Here is a 16,028-nt window from a genome sequence, read left to right on the forward strand (position 1 = left end):
ATTTTGACTTTGATTATTTGTAATCCATTTCTCGTGGAATAACGTAGTGATTACTTTCTTTCATTTAAAACAGAAGAGTTGACTCGGTACTTTCCAACAATGGAAGCAATGACTGAGAACAACTACTATTAATATATAGTGTGAATTTTTTTTCCAAGTGATAATGAATAGCAGGCATACACAACAATATCACATACACACCAATGTGAAAACTGCTTAGATATTTTTGACTTTCTATGAGTATTGTCTTAATAATTTTAACTGTTTCTGCAGAAATACAAACAATCAATCTATTCTGTCAGTGAAAAACATGCTAAAAACTGTAGAGTTATAGTTGTGATCCAAAAACATATCTTAAAAAAAGTAATTAAAAATTCTTGAATTCAAAGCTAGTACTTATGTTCTAAAAAATCTGCCTCAGCGGGGGAGAACAGCATGGTTCTGGATACTGTGTAAAATCTAACAGAAATTAGGGTTTGGTTTGGCAATAGTGCTATTCTATCCTTGATCCTCTAGAGGATCTGCCTCCTCAAACCATCAGATTTAAATACAAACATTTCATAAGTATCAAGGGTTCTTGGAGAAGAACCTAAGGGGCTGCCAAGTTTGTGGAGTGGTGTGTTAGGGCACAACCCCTGGAGCTCTCAGGCAGAGGTTGGTCATGTCAAGTTGGAATCTGCTCTGGATTCTTAACTAACATGATTTGCAAATTATTATATTTTCCACTATTTATTAACTACAGCAGCAAAAAGGACACAGAATACATTGAGGGAAACTGGCTAATAGTATGAGAAAAATCAAGAATGTCACTATATTCTCATTTACTCATTATTCCAATACTCATTACAGTTTCTGCCAATAAAGTAGTAGTATAATATGAAGTTTATAGACTACCCATATAAAGATCACGATTCATCAAGAACGGCATGAGCTACAGACAGCTACCCTATCAGATACGTATTGTCATACATTGAAAGAGGCCATATTAAGTGGGATTATTTCCTTTTGCTACTTTTCTCAAAAATGTCCAGCTACAGTAATATACTGAAAAGCACTGGCATACTCACCACAGTTGGCTTCATCTGATCCATCAGCACAATCTGGGTCTTCATCGCATACCCACAGTTTCGAAATGCAGTGTTTCGTTGTTTTACACTGGAAATGGTCTGGAGAACAACTGTTTTCAGCTTTAAATAAAAGGATTCCAAATTAAAACTAGAAATTTCTGCTGATATTAAAAACATCTGTTTTAAAGAAAAAAAAAGGACTCAAAATTCGGAAATCGGATATCTCTAGCATCACTTACGTAACATCTCCAAGAAAATGGCATTCGGATTTATATTGTTTATCATTTTGTCTTCTGTTTTACATAATTTTTTATATAACAGCAAGGTTGAACAACTCTAATAAATGAAGTGGTCATTGTGATATTCTTTTAACAACAAAGAGACTTAACATCGATGCGATAAACCACTTCAGTGAAAAGCAGTCAGATTTTTAATTTTTGTTTCTAACTTCTTAAAACATGTTATCCGTTCTGAAAATCAGCTAGTTTGAAGGACTAAGAGAGCTTTCTATGCTTTGATCAAAAAGGTAATCAAAATTATGTAAGAATTTTGGTGAGATTCTGTGCTCTGTGTTAAAAGAGACCATGGGGAAATGGTGAGAAAAGTTTGAAAATTATTTCACTTTATCAGTTTAGCAGAAAAATAATTTAATGAATCCTGCAGCATGATAAAGATGTAAAGACGCAGCTAACTTTCATCCTGTTCTTTCAGGATGCTTGAAGTTAAAGCTTTAACTGCTTCAGTTTTAGAACAGCCACTTGACAACAAGAAAGATCCTCAGTGGACTCAGGTGATTCTACATCGACTCCCCCCCAACCATCTATGCCAGATCTTATTATTTCTTAAACTCTTATAACTGAGAGCATAGAGGCAAGATCAATACAGAATTTCTACCTGGTCTGTGAGCAATCTGTTTGTGATCAGAAGCTTAAGGATTTCTTTAGAGATAAGTATATGTATGAGAACCTTCAGATTCTTCAAAACTGAACTGAACATAGGTAGAGAACAGTTTGATCTGTTCTCTGATAATGTTTTCCCGTATTAATGTTTGTCCCAGTTTACCTGGGGAACTCCATAAGGTTTTTAACAAACTTTCCTGTCCCTGTTGAAAAGCAATTTGCTCCTTGATATAATTCTTGTTTCTTGGGTTTGGCAAGATGAAATATTTCAAGTTTGTTAAAAGCTGGTGTGTTATTTCTTTCAGTGTCATGTTTCCATATATAAATTTACAGTGCTATGCTTCTAACTATATTTATAAAAAAATAATACTGATTCTCAGCTAGGACACATCACCAGGGGATTTCAAAGTGCTTTACAAAGAACACCAGCATAATTGCCTCTGTTTTACTTATGGAAAGCCTTCAGTATGAAATACGACCTTTTCAAGGTCACCTGATACATAAAACAAAATGGTGGTAAAGCTGAAAAAAGGTCTTTATTTTACAAATCCTAGTCCCGTGCAATTAGAATGAAATAGATATTGTCATCTGTTATCTGTCTTGTGACAGGGCCAAATCAATATGAACTTCATGGTAGACCTGCTTAAAACCTCCCCTTTTCATAAGCTCCACAAAGGCAACTGAAGAGTTTTCAGAAGCCATAAGCTAGTTGTTTTTTTTATTTATTATTTTTTTTAAATTAAACTATAAACTAGCACACTTAACTTTCTGAAGAGAGAAGCTAATAAAGTCCAGGTAAAACACAACAGGAATTAATAATGTATATAATTAATGTCCCCCAGTCCCTGCTGTGTCTTTGCGGGTGGGTTGACGTCTGAGTTTCAGCCAACTCAAAAGCTTGCTGGATGTCACAGCAGACTGTCCTCTTCCCACTAATCCCTAGGATGTTTTCAACTCTGTCACCGCTGATCCTGACCCTGTTCTTCCCACAGTCCCTGAGCGCAGCTGCGCTGTAGACTCTGCTGCTCTGATTTAATTTCTGTCAGCTACACCTCAAGGTTCTGGGAACCTTCCATATACCACGTGCAATTCTTTAGAACAATAAAAGCCATCTCCCCTATCTTGCGCAGGAGTTTACTTGACCCTACTTAATCAGTTTTTCAATACATGCAACAGCAAGCCAACATGTAATACTGTTTGTCAGAGGCTACAACTCTGCTGAGCTGTTTGGAAGATGGCCATTAAACATGATCATGAACAAAGCCTTTGTATCCTTAGCAACCCTTCCCTTGGAGAAGGTCACGTTCTTTGCAAAAATGCAGCATATGCAAACCCTGAGAAAGCCAATTCAGAAAATAGGAATAAGCACTTTAGATCAGCAGTAGATCTGAATAATGAACTGAGTGAAGGACAGAGATGTATTTCAAGACGTCATCATTTTAATTACAAAATGACCAAAGAAACAAGATATTCAATACATTTTCATTCTAAATCTGAAAACGTTTTCTCTGCATATATCTAAGAAATATGGAGTGAAAATAAATTTATGAAAAGATGTATTAAAAGCCGAGTAAACGGAAATCTAGTCACATATACAAATCAATGAAGAAGTCTCCAGACGAAAGGGAATAGCAAAGGTAGAAAACTCAATCCAAGAAAAAAATATATAGAATGAGCTTTGGATCTACATAATTTCAAATAAAAGACACAGAAAAATATATTTTCCCATTGAAATGCATTGCTGCAAGGCATGGCAGATGAAAGCATCAGGATGAGTCATTTGTGAGGTGGTTAAGAGTAAAATTTCAGTCTAAATCAGAAACCCAATTAAATGCTTGAAATTAATTGCTTACACACCCCTCTTCTTTGCAATGACTTTAAAAAATGAAGTTAGTAAATGACATTTTAATTTGTGCTCTTATAAACAAAGCAAGGTACATCAAACTATCTTGTGAATTAAGTGGTTTACATGTTCCTCAAATTATCTTACAGAAAGGACATTTACAGTATTACAAATATATTACTTCAGTTCCTTTTTTAAAACCAGAAAAATCTAACTTCTCTAAATATAACTTACGACAGTCTCTTTCATCTTCTTCATCACCACAGTCATCCTGTCCATTGCATCTCAGATTTATTGGAATACACTTCTGATTCTTTGTGCACTTGAACTGACCTGACAGACACACATGTGTGTCTGTATGTTAAAAGAAAAAAAAACATAAGGTGAAAAGATTAAAAGACTAAAACATTTAAAAATATGTCAAAATTTAAAGGATGACATTTAAGTCAGTTCAGCATGTTTCTGAAGTCTACAATACATATAATCACCTACCACAGTTCAGTTCATCAGAATTGTCTCCACAATCATTCTCTCCATCACAGATAAAGGCTGGAAGTGCACAAAGTCCAGTTCCGCACTGAAAACGTCCTGGTTGACATCTGAATTCAGCTGAGGAAAAAATACAAACCAAAACAAACTGCTTATCACTATTATTAGAGGAATGGTTAAAGTATCTATAGTGTTGTTCTTCCTCTATGGACTAATCAAACATATTTTGATTAGAAACCCTTCTATCTGCCTATATAGAGTCTCAATCTGAGTAGATATGAGTAGCTAAAACGTGCACGTACTGCTGCAAGATCAATTTCAAAATCTGAGATTTAAAAATTGTATAACTATAGTTCTACTTTATTAATGATACAGAGTGCAACGCTCCACAGGCTGATGCTTACTGTTAGCTCAGAGACTTACAATTTATGATCTAAACACTAGAGCTGGAGTCTGCATTTAAGAAACTCACTACCCCACCCTAATTCTGTTTCCCATGAAAGGCCCAACAATGTTCCTGCCATTTGAGTGAATGAGCAATTATGCACCTCTATAGTAATATTTTATATAAACATAGTGTAGCTTAACATATACTCTTATGTAGAATGATTGTGTATGTTAAAGCTTGCTTCAAAGGCCTCTGCAGCAGAAAAAGAGAACTAATTACAAAATTGTAAACACATGGGTGAGAGATTTCAATTAAAAAAGAATCAAATGAACAGCTACTTAACTGGAAGATTGTAAAACAGACAGTGGATGCATTTTATAAGTTTGAGGGAAGAAGACAAGAACCATTTGATTTATGTAGATTAATATAATAGTATTAGTGACTAAGACTGAAAAATAGTATCATGAACAGATTTACTGCTTACGAATCCAGTACTTTTCTACGTAAATAAACTTACAGTCAGCTACCACAGACGCCATCCTTTGGGATGCTGAAAGCATCATCATAACTGACTTCCAGTTGTCTACAATTCAATAGGGGAATACTACAGTAAGCTACTACAGTAACCTACTACGTGGGCAAAGGGAGGCTATGGAGAAACATGCTTATATGCATCACCTTTGGGATAGTATGTCAAAGTTACATAGGATGTGACAAAAATGTTCATTGCATAAAATTGTTCATGCTGGAGAGGTGAGATTTGGGATAGTGTGTCGAAGTTACATAGGATGTGACAAAAATGTTCATTGCATAAAATTGTTCATGCTGGAGAGGTGAGATTTAGCTCTCCAAACTTTCCTTTGACAATATTTATAAAACAAAAATATTTATATAAAACGTATCGTGAAAAATACACAGAATTTTAGTAGGAATCACATGGAGACCATTCTCGTTGTTCAGAAAATTGCATGAATAATAATGTGCAGCTAAACTTGTATAATTGCAATGATACGTAAGAAAGAGATTAGAATTTCACATTTCTATTATATACAAAAGTATGCTAAACTGGCAGAATTTTTTATTTATGTATAAAAATCAGAAACCTCAGAAATTAGGTATAAAATAAAAAATCTCTAGCCAAAAAAAAAAAAAGTAACTGGCATCAAATAAAGGTTTAAAACTTGAAAAACATGTTCTTATGTTTTTCCAAAGGCCTTAAAAGACCCTCAGTACACAGGAGTTAATAAAAATATTTTACAGGCTTACAAACAAGAGCCTGCACCCATTGTAAATCTGCCAACAACCAAAGAAAACAGTGCTGCAAACAAAAGCTTTAAAAAAACAACCAACCAACCAACAACACCTCTTCCTAACAACTACAAAACATTATATTTGACCTGGGATCTACTGACAAAACCAAGTTCCAAAATTAGAAAGCACTTACGGCATTCTTCAGGCTCGTCAGAGCCATCTCCACAGTCATCGACAGTGTCACATTTCCACCAAAACGGAATACATTTGTCAGTTTTGCAACGGAACTGTAAAAGAAAGGAAAGACAGAAGAAAAACTTTGATATTAATATTTCTATATTTAACTTTAAACAGAAATCGTACAGTATATGAAAAATTAGATTCACTGCTTAAGTCATTATTCCATTAACCTACTCCGACTGTTATTTTTTATAAAATTTATTTTTAAAATATTCTTTTTTTGGAGACGTTTTGCACTGAGACTTCTACTGATACAAATCATTGTAGTTTCAACGACATTGCTACACCACGTTACAGTGCCCTGGTATCACAGAATCACAGAAAGTCAGGCAGGGATTGGAAGGGACCTCGAAAGCTCATCCAGTCCAGTCCCCCACTGGAGCAGGAACACCCAGATGAGGTTACACAGGAAGGTGTCCAGGCGGGTTTTGAATGTCTCCAGAGTATGAGACTCCACAACCTCCCTGGGCAGCCTGGGCCAGGCTCTGACACCCTCACTGAGAAGAAGTTTCTTCTCAAATTTAAGTGGAACCTCTTGTGTTCCAGTTTGAACCCACTGCCCCTTGTTCTATCATTGGTTGTCACTGAGAAGAGCCTGGCTCCATCCTCCTAACAGTCACCCTTGGTATATTTGTAAACATGAATGAGGTCACCACTCAGTCTTCTCCAAGCTCCAGAGCCCCAGCTCCCTCAGCCTTTCCTCACACGGGAGATGCTCCGCTCCCTTCAGCATCTTGGTGGCTGCGCTGGACTCTCTCCAGCAGTTCCCTGTCCTGCTGGAACTGAGGGGCCACAACTGGACACAATATTCCAGGTGTGGTCTCACCGGGGCAGACTAGAGGGGCAGGAGAACTTCTCTGACCTACAAACCATCCCCTTCTAATAATCGTGTGGCCTTTCCTGGCCACAAGGGACGGTGCTGTCTCACGGTCACCCTGCTGTCCCCAGGACCCCCAGGTCCCTTTCCCCTACACTGCTCTCTAATAGGTCATTCCCCAACTTATACTGGAACCTGGGGTTGTTCCTACCCAGATGCAAGACTCTACGATATGTAGCACTCATTGTATTTTGCTGCATTCTATAATTTGATCCTTTGAGATCTTATTCAGAACAACCACCTCAATTCTTAAACAGTCTTTGTAGGCTGCTAAAGCAGACTTTGGATCATTTTTCCATGTAAATTAAAACACCCAGTTTCAGAAAAGGGCCTTAATGTGCAGTTGTACTTCTGTACAGCATTGCTTCTATTGTTTGAATTAAATGAGAAAAACAGAAGCTAGGTCTTCCAACCTTTCAAAGGGATAAAACATTTGTACAAAAAAAAGGAAAATCCTTTGTAAGACCTTGGCAGTGCCCTTCTCAGAGCTCAGGCAACACTGTACCTTTGTTCTCACTGAAAGAGGAATGCAAACAAAACAACGGGTAGAAATGATCTGATATAATTTTCCAGGTCTAAATATAAAATCAGGCTTCATTATGTGGTTGAAGGTAGGCAAAAAATTTGGACAGGCTACCAGCAACTGTTTTTCTTCTGAAATGGTTAACAGTCAAAGTGTTGTCAAAAGCATCGTAGGAACAGTTAAGATTTCACAGAAGAATCTGAAGTAGCAAAGTATATTTTTGGCACCGAGCTCTGCATCTTATGCCATCAGACTGACAAATTATCAAACAATAAACAGATTTCAAAATTGGAAGAAAATGACTAGCGACTAATGTCAACTTGTAACTGTCTGAAGCAGCTTCGATTTAACCCAGCTCTCCCTCCTACAGAACTATCCAGAAATGACAAAATATTGCTCCTGGAGGATCCAAGATGTGATGCTATCCTTCAGTTCAGGCTACTGAAGAATTATTTGGAAAGGAACAGAGCCATTCAATCAACTGTCAGCATATACATTCACCATGAATAAGTTTGTACTGCCATATAACGAAAATTTTTAGAAAGAAAAAGTTGTTTTTTTCTTAAACCAAACAAAATTGAGCAGTTAGATATGGCAGAATATAGGTAAGAAATTCCACATTTCACAAGTGCTTTTCACTTTCTTTTTGTTCATCACTTAATGGGAAGTAACAAGTAAACAATCTAAACAGAAAAGATTTGATGAACGAAGCAATATCACACCAAACACTACCTCAAGGGAACAGAGGAAGACAGTGGGACAGTTGCTTAAGTAACAGTATTACTTAAACAAAACTGTACATCATTTATTAAAATGACCACTGTTCCCTAAAAATTAAGAGTAAAACCGGTTCCTTAATGAGAATAGACAAAATGCATCATGATGTAGAACTCTGTAAGAGGTCATTAGCACACACATAATAGACAGCCTTTGAGAAAAACTGAACTACTAGAAAGATTTTAAGGCCATATGCATTTTTACTCTCAACTGACTTATTGTCAGGCTAGAACAGTCCAAAGACTTTTATCAAAGTGGTTCTCCTATAAGAAATCAATATGTGCTACTCAATCTATTTTATATTTTAAGAAAATAATCACCAAGTATTTATTTCAAGTACTGCAGAATCCAACTCCCATAATGAATCCAATGTTTTAACTGATGCAATTGTTAATTAATTGTATTAATTAGTTGTGCATTCATGCAAAGGGTTGTTGGGCATTGGAACAGGCTGCCCAGGGCAGTGGTGGAGTCACCATCCCTGGAGGGGTTTAAAAGACGTGTAGATGTGGCACTTAGGGACACGGTTTAGAGGTGGACTTGGCAGTGTTAGGTTTACAGTTGGACTCATTGATCTTAAAGGTCTTTTCCAACCTAAATGATTCTATGAGTTGCATTTCAGCTACTTGATTGTTTTTAATGTAACCTCATCTAGCTAACAGGACTGGGTTCATTTTCTTGAATCAATGTTAAGTTCATTCATGCATTAATACCCTCAAATCTTTGTTATATATGCTTTGTATTTTTGCGTTTCATATTTTATAGAAATGCTTTTTTCCAAGCATTTCTATGGGTTTAGTAGCTCTATTTGTTCTAGTGACTGGCAGAAACATCCACATTTGAAAGGGAACAACTTTTCCATTCTCTGGAAAAAGGCATTTGCAAGTCTATTTTCAACTAATTGTCTGGAAGATGAAACACTTCAAGTGCACCCCTGAGTAACCCAGTCTTCAGCTCCTTTGACTGATGCTCCCACATTTCATGGGCACCAGCATTCACTATTTAAAAGCTGGTGGAAACACAGTAAAATATACTCTCCACTCCCCCTTCTCCCATACGTCTGCACTTACCTGACTGGCAGTACAGTTGGATAAGCACGTCTTGTTGTCTGCAGCGAGGTAGAAGTTCGTGGGACAGGCACAGGTGAACATCTTGTCAGGGGCCAGAAGGCATAAATGACTGCAACCACCATTGTTTAGTGTACATTGATGTTTAGACACTGTGGGCAGAATAGGAAAAGAATATCAGAGCCTATTATTTCAATATACTTCAGGATATCTGCTTTATAGAGGAAGAAAAACGTACACACAGTATTTTTACAACGGAATGTCTCAAATGAAAAACCTGTAAGAGGCCACCTTTTCTTTTGCCTTTAAGCTATTATCTGTTGTATGCGAAAATGAATTATTGCTATGGATGTAGATTAAAAACTGCAAGGATGAGAGGAAGAAAAAAGCACTAGTGGATTTTTGTTTGTCTGTTTTAAAATGAGACAAAAAATTAGCTTTTCTAGGTCAAGTGCCAAATTGCATTCAGTTACAATTCAGACACAGGGAGATCAGACACAATTGTAACACCTACGTTTTCAGATATTCCCTCAGCCAAACAAGTTCCTAAACAACAGTACACTTCTGTAAAATTAACACTCTCTTTTCACATAAGAAGATTAAATATTTTCATAACATATTATTGTTCCTATCTTGATAAGTGGAAAATTGGACTGTAATGCAACGTAACGGTTCTGTGCTTCAAGTCAGTATTTTGGGTTAATTTTTAAGCACCCAAATTGATATTTTGCCACTGAACAAGACACGTTATCTTTAATACCAGATATACTTACAACATTAATCACGGATTTATGTTTAAAAACACTAATTTGAAAACTTCCACAATTTATAACAAAACAGAAATAAAACCAAATCACTGCAGATGGACGAGCTCCTATTAACTCAGCAACTGGCTACCAAGTGAAATACATCAATGTGTTGTAGGGAAAGCACAGGCAGAATAATTACCATCAGGTTGCCTGTAGGAATGGTACACCTGGATGTCCGTTATGGTGTGCCATGAGTTAATCAGCGACAGTCTGTCTGATCCAGAGGTTTTGTGGGCACGGCTGAGAGATTTGGTTTTCCCGTCTGTCCAGTAGATATAGTCTTCAAACAACGTCAGTGCAATCACCCCTGGAATATCTTGATTAGGGACTGTAAAAAGAGATGCTGGGATTAACGCTCATTCTTGAAAGACTGCCAGTTAAAATATTCCATACTGCAAGGGCTGACAGATACAACTGCTATATAATGTCTTGAGAATAATTGTCATGACAATATGTCAAGTCTAGAGGGTTCTTTATTACCAGTTATGATAAAGATGGATGGGGTATGAGCTTTGCTTGCCTAGAATTAGTTGGTCCAATCATTGTCAAGGAAATGAAAGAACTTCTGTTCACAAAAATCACCTCCACGTTGTAAACCAATGACATGTTAAGTTTTAAAGCAGTATATAGCGTAAATATAACTTAAACTACTCTTTACAGAAGGCCAATATTAATTTGCTGTCTTAGGGGAATAAAGGTTATTAGAAAATATCCAAAATGCAAGCTATACATGTTCAGATGCACTGTATTAACAACCTTTAGGGCAATTACTAGTATTTTATTTTGGCAAAATATACTGATGAGACAGGCAAACAAAGTTTTTCATTAAAATAAACATAACAGTATGAGGGCTTATTGCTAGCATAAGCAATCATACAATTAAAAAAAAAATACACCAAGTGATGATAATACTCCATTGTTATAATATCACAAGCTTATGAATCAGCATCATTTAAAAATGATGGAAGGACAAAAGGGAGAAAAAGCTTTGTAATCTCCTTTATCCTATTCAGGAGTTGGACTCGACGATCCTTGCGTGTCCCTTCCAACTCAGGACACACTATGATTGTGTTGTACACTCTTTAATCTTGAACTATTTGTTCTTGATAAGCATAAACTGAACTCTAGGGTTTTGTTTGTTTGTTTTTAATGTATGCAGCTGTTATCATGTCACAGGAGAATATATGACCACAATGTTCAATTTCTAAATTACCATCTTTCATCTCTGAATCACTCTAATTACTGATAGAGCTGAAAAGGCAGATCAGAGCAGCTAAGTCTGCCATTTTTAATCTTTATCTTGATTTCTTAGATAGAAATAGCTTCATCTTGCTATGTGGAATATACTTAAATAGAGTTGGGAAATCTTGGAACATTTAACAGTTTATTGACACTCATGACCAATACTGAGAACATGAAATGACAACATAGCAAATGCACTTCCATATACAATAGTCTTGCCATTAGTGAACTCCAGTGCAGCCTGTGTTGCCTTCTGGCCAAGGGAACCTTGCTTCTTAGACCTGAAATTATTTTCCCTTATGTTTACATATGCCATAGCCACCAGACTGAAATAACAGGATGATATTGTTTTGAAGAGCTTCGTAACATTTCTGAAAAATTAATCAAAGGGTAAAGAAGTCTTGATTTTGGCACTTATTACACAGGTAACTTTGGCGTGTAGCCCCAGGAAAAGCTTATAATTTCCCCTATTGGTAGAATCACTTAATGAAAAGAGGGTCTACAAACTACAACTGAATCGCTCCCGACAGCGATGGTTCCCATCCTGTTCCTCTGAGCAATGAAGGGAAGAGTTCTTGAAGTACCATCTCTTTTAGCTTTGCCGTCAAAATAACAAACCAAGTGTAACAAAACAAGAATACCCTAACTACAATTACAAGAATTTCCATTCTACTGATTCTTTTTCCTGTTTTTTTTTCTTATTTTCTCACCACTGGTTTTATCAGAATAAATTTCAAGAAAAACTTCACAGGTATGGGAAAACACCCAAATGCTAGAGCAGGGTTTGTCTGTCCACTGGAAGACCTATATGCCTTATCACCTAACTAGATCATCTACTTGCACATTAATTTTATCCCGACTCTGCTCTGGAGGGAGGTAAATAATTCCCTTGGTGGGGAAAATAAGCTGTAGATGATACAATAGTACCCATCCTCACCCTGGATGTTCTATGGAGTGTAGGGGGTATCTGGTCCTGCAAACAGTGAAATGAACCCTGTATCTCGTCACAACTGAGCTTAAGCTGTCAAATCCCACTTATTATGTCTTTTCTTCTTTTTTTAATATTCTTTTATTTAACATGTGTGATTTTCCATGAATCTTCTTGAGATATTTCCTTAAGTTCTGCATAGATCTTTGATAATGATGAATTCAACAGTACTGCTTCAGAAAAGGCATGTACCTCTGATTTTAATTTTAAGGAGTCAACGATCTTTAAAATGCTTTAGCGTAATTATTAATTGGGAATACTAATAATCATATCCTATGCTTACTACCAGATTTCTGAAATTAATTAAGGAGGCATAGAACTTACACATTCATGTCATTCAGAAAGAAGGAAATTATAATTCTGAATTATTTCAGAAACGTTAGTTCATTTAAATGAGTGAGCATGCGCTCTGTAAAAGAAACACTTTTGGTCTGAATCATTATTCAATATTTCAGCAGATCCCTCAAAAACTGGACTCTCTCAGACTTCCACTGTTGTCACTCTCCCTAGTTCATGGCTTCACTGAATTTAAGCCACTGAATTACTTTGCTGTGCTGTTATATTTACCATGGAGTTTTGTGTACATCTGGGCAGAATCCATTGTGCTCGCTTTACATACTGAGATTTAGGCATATTGAATTAACTTTTTATTTTAGATAGATTATAAACATTTGCTATTGAAAGTTTTCTTGTAACTTCTATGTCATGTGATTGTGTCATAGCACAAAAATTAAAAGACAAGCAGGAATTTTAGGTACATCTGCAAAACTCCAGGAAATTCCCCACTGATCTTAAAGGGCAGTTTCTAATGAGAAATACAAACTGCACTGACAGAAGCAGCAAAAACAGCAGAAAGAGAAACTGCTACTCTGAATGAAACCCTGAACCTACCCATAAAGCTATTTGTTTTATTTTTGCTTGAGTTCTGAAAAATAACCGCTAATGTAAATTATGTAAATTATGTAAATTAATGTAAATTATGACCCTTGCTGCTAACTTTTGACATCAAATTAAAGATGTCAAAGACACTACTTTCTAAATAAACTAAATGTGCTTTTTTCTTTTTTTCTTTTTTCTTATTCTGATCGCAGGTAAGATTAAAATCAGAATAAATGGGCTTGTAAAAGCCTTAATGGACATGAAGATTATTTACAGAGGAAAAATATTTTGATTTGTTTGTTTTTATTCTTCCCCACCAATGAAAAATATGCCCAGCTGTCACTTTTTGGCCATCCAGGGCTTACAAGTAAACACCAAATCCTGCATACAGATGTATGAGTAACTGTTCACTTTTGTTTCTATGTATGTTTGTGGGTTGTCATAAAATTCATCACAGCTTTGACGGATCATGCATATACCAGATTCCAGATGAAACTTTATATTCATTAACTAAAAATTATTCAGAAGAATAACATGTACTGTCTGGGTTCTCTCATCACACCTTATTAATAAGGAAGTTCAGTTTAATGCGTGGCTTAAAACGTTAAATACTGCACTTAGAGAGCTGTGTTTCAGGAAACAGCTGATGACTCATCAAGTACATCTTTTTTTTAAAGCTACTTTTGTAAGCACCAGGTTTAGAATCTTACTTCTTCCAACTACCTTAAAAGCAAAACTACAATATACAACACAATGTAACAAATATTATATTACATCATCTTTTTTAACTATGACAGAGTGTATCTGTTTCTAAAAAGTGGATTTTCCATTATTGCCATGTATTGGTCAAAAATTGAAAATGTCAGTGATTAAAACAGTCGCAGATTAGGGCTGTAGTTTGTTTTGCCACTATTTCTGACCTCTAGATAAAGTTCATTCTCCAGAATGACGTTTCAGTAACTTTACAATTGTAATAGGCTTCTGAGTCACAGTAAACTTATCATTAAGTAATTTTCAATGCAAATTTGAGCAAAATTCTTTCAGGTGTTTCCATCATTTAAAGCTGTAAAAGTTAAAGGTATTCTGTTGTGACTATGAAACTTAGAGAAAGTTATACTAAAACAAACAAAAAAATCAATCAAGGAAGCAATGAATAGACTGTGTTAAACAGAGTAGTAGAAATAAGTACATGTAAATCAATATACATAAATTAACACACAGAGAAAATATGTATAATGTCAATGGATGCAAGTATTTATCATAAAAATTATGCTAAACTGACCATACAACTCAACATATTTTCTTCCAGCTGGTACAAGTGTAAAAACTGAGTGAAGTTTCCAAAAACAGGCATTCAATGGCAGCTAACTCTCATTTTGTTTACTGTTTGATCAATAGTTCTATCACCCTGGGGTGTACTAGAAGGTGGGTGGTCAGTAGGTCAGAGAGGTTTCCTGCCCCTCTACTCTACCCTGGTGAGACCACACCTGGAATATTGTGTCCAGTTGCGGCCCCTCAGTTCCAGCAGGACAGGGAACTGCTGCAGAGAGTCCAGCGCAGGGCAACAAAGATGCTGAAGGGAGTGGAGCATCTCCCGTGTGAGGAAAGGCTGAGGGAGCTGGGGCTCTGGAGCTTGGAGAAGAGGAGACTGAGGGGTGACCTCATTAATGGTTATAAATATATAAAGGGTGAGTGTCAGGAGGATGGAGCCAGGCTCTTCTCGGTGACAACCAATGACAGGACAAGGGGAAATGGGTACAAACTGGAACACAAAAGGTTCCACTTAAATTTGAGAAGAAACTTCTTCTCAGTGAGGGTGGCAGAGCCTGGAACAGGCTGCCCAGGGGGGTTGTGGAGTCTCTTCTCTGCAGACATTCCAACCCGCCTGGACACCTTCCTGTGTAACCTCATCTGGGTGTTCCTGCTCCATGGGGGGATTGCACTGGATGAGCTTTCCAGGTCCCTTCCAATAGCTGACTTTCTGTGATTCTATTTCAGAAAGCTGCAGAAAACAGGAGGAATAAATACAATGGGTAGTAAAAGGGAAAAAAGGGGAGGCTTGCAATAGATCAGTGGAATATATAAATTATTAGATACTTGAACGCAAATACAAATGACAGTACATAACATGCTAAAGGGAGATAAAGTGCTGCATGAAGAGGGAAGAAGAGCCACATATCTCCATAAGAGGGAACATGATTATGTAGACAAGAGAAATGTATGCAGACTTAAAATGTACATCTCTTTCCTGCTTTTTGTACTAATTTTGATCCAAGAATATAAATTCACATGCTGTAAGTCATATCTGTGATAAAAATTTCTACTTTTCTCTTGTGTGAACTCTGTTTCCCTTATATTTTCTGTATACGTCTACTTAAGCATAAAAAAATATTCATTTGATTTCAGGGATAAAAATCACACTGTGTAGGATTTCTTAACTACAAAATATCCCTATCGAAGACCCGAAGCTCAGTGTCACTCAGCTCTTACTGAAATGCAACTATTTTCAAAAGCAAAACAAATACTCTAATGAAAATGAATTACAACTACAACAAAGTCTCACTGTCAGCTGGTAAATTCCATGTGCCAAGAAAAAGTGTCCTTAAAAAGGACAAATGCTGACTTCTTCTAACCAATAAACTCCAGTGGCATTAGAGCAGCTTCTTTTTAAGAATTTTGGCACTGAAAA

At 36.4% G+C, this 16,028-nt stretch overlaps 1 protein-coding gene across 1 annotated transcript in view; it reads right to left on the reverse strand.

The window, feature by feature from the left end:
* The window catches only part of LRP1B (LDL receptor related protein 1B), a gene marked incomplete at both ends in the record, with an annotated part of 678,833 nt that overhangs the window by 83,153 nt on the left and 579,652 nt on the right, over positions 1 to 16,028 (reverse strand). The window contains 6 exons of the mRNA XM_080346793.1: positions 1,068 to 1,187; positions 4,044 to 4,163; positions 4,302 to 4,418; positions 6,131 to 6,224; positions 9,425 to 9,573; positions 10,370 to 10,558. Of these exons, the coding sequence (XP_080202919.1) occupies positions 1,068 to 1,187; positions 4,044 to 4,163; positions 4,302 to 4,418; positions 6,131 to 6,224; positions 9,425 to 9,573; positions 10,370 to 10,558 (789 nt within the window). The remainder of the gene's footprint in view (positions 1 to 1,067; positions 1,188 to 4,043; positions 4,164 to 4,301; positions 4,419 to 6,130; positions 6,225 to 9,424; positions 9,574 to 10,369; positions 10,559 to 16,028) is intronic.

The sequence above is a fragment of the Nesoenas mayeri genome, assembly GCF_963082525.1.
Source record: "Nesoenas mayeri genome assembly, chromosome: 6".
Taxonomy (NCBI): Eukaryota; Metazoa; Chordata; class Aves; order Columbiformes; family Columbidae; genus Nesoenas; species Nesoenas mayeri.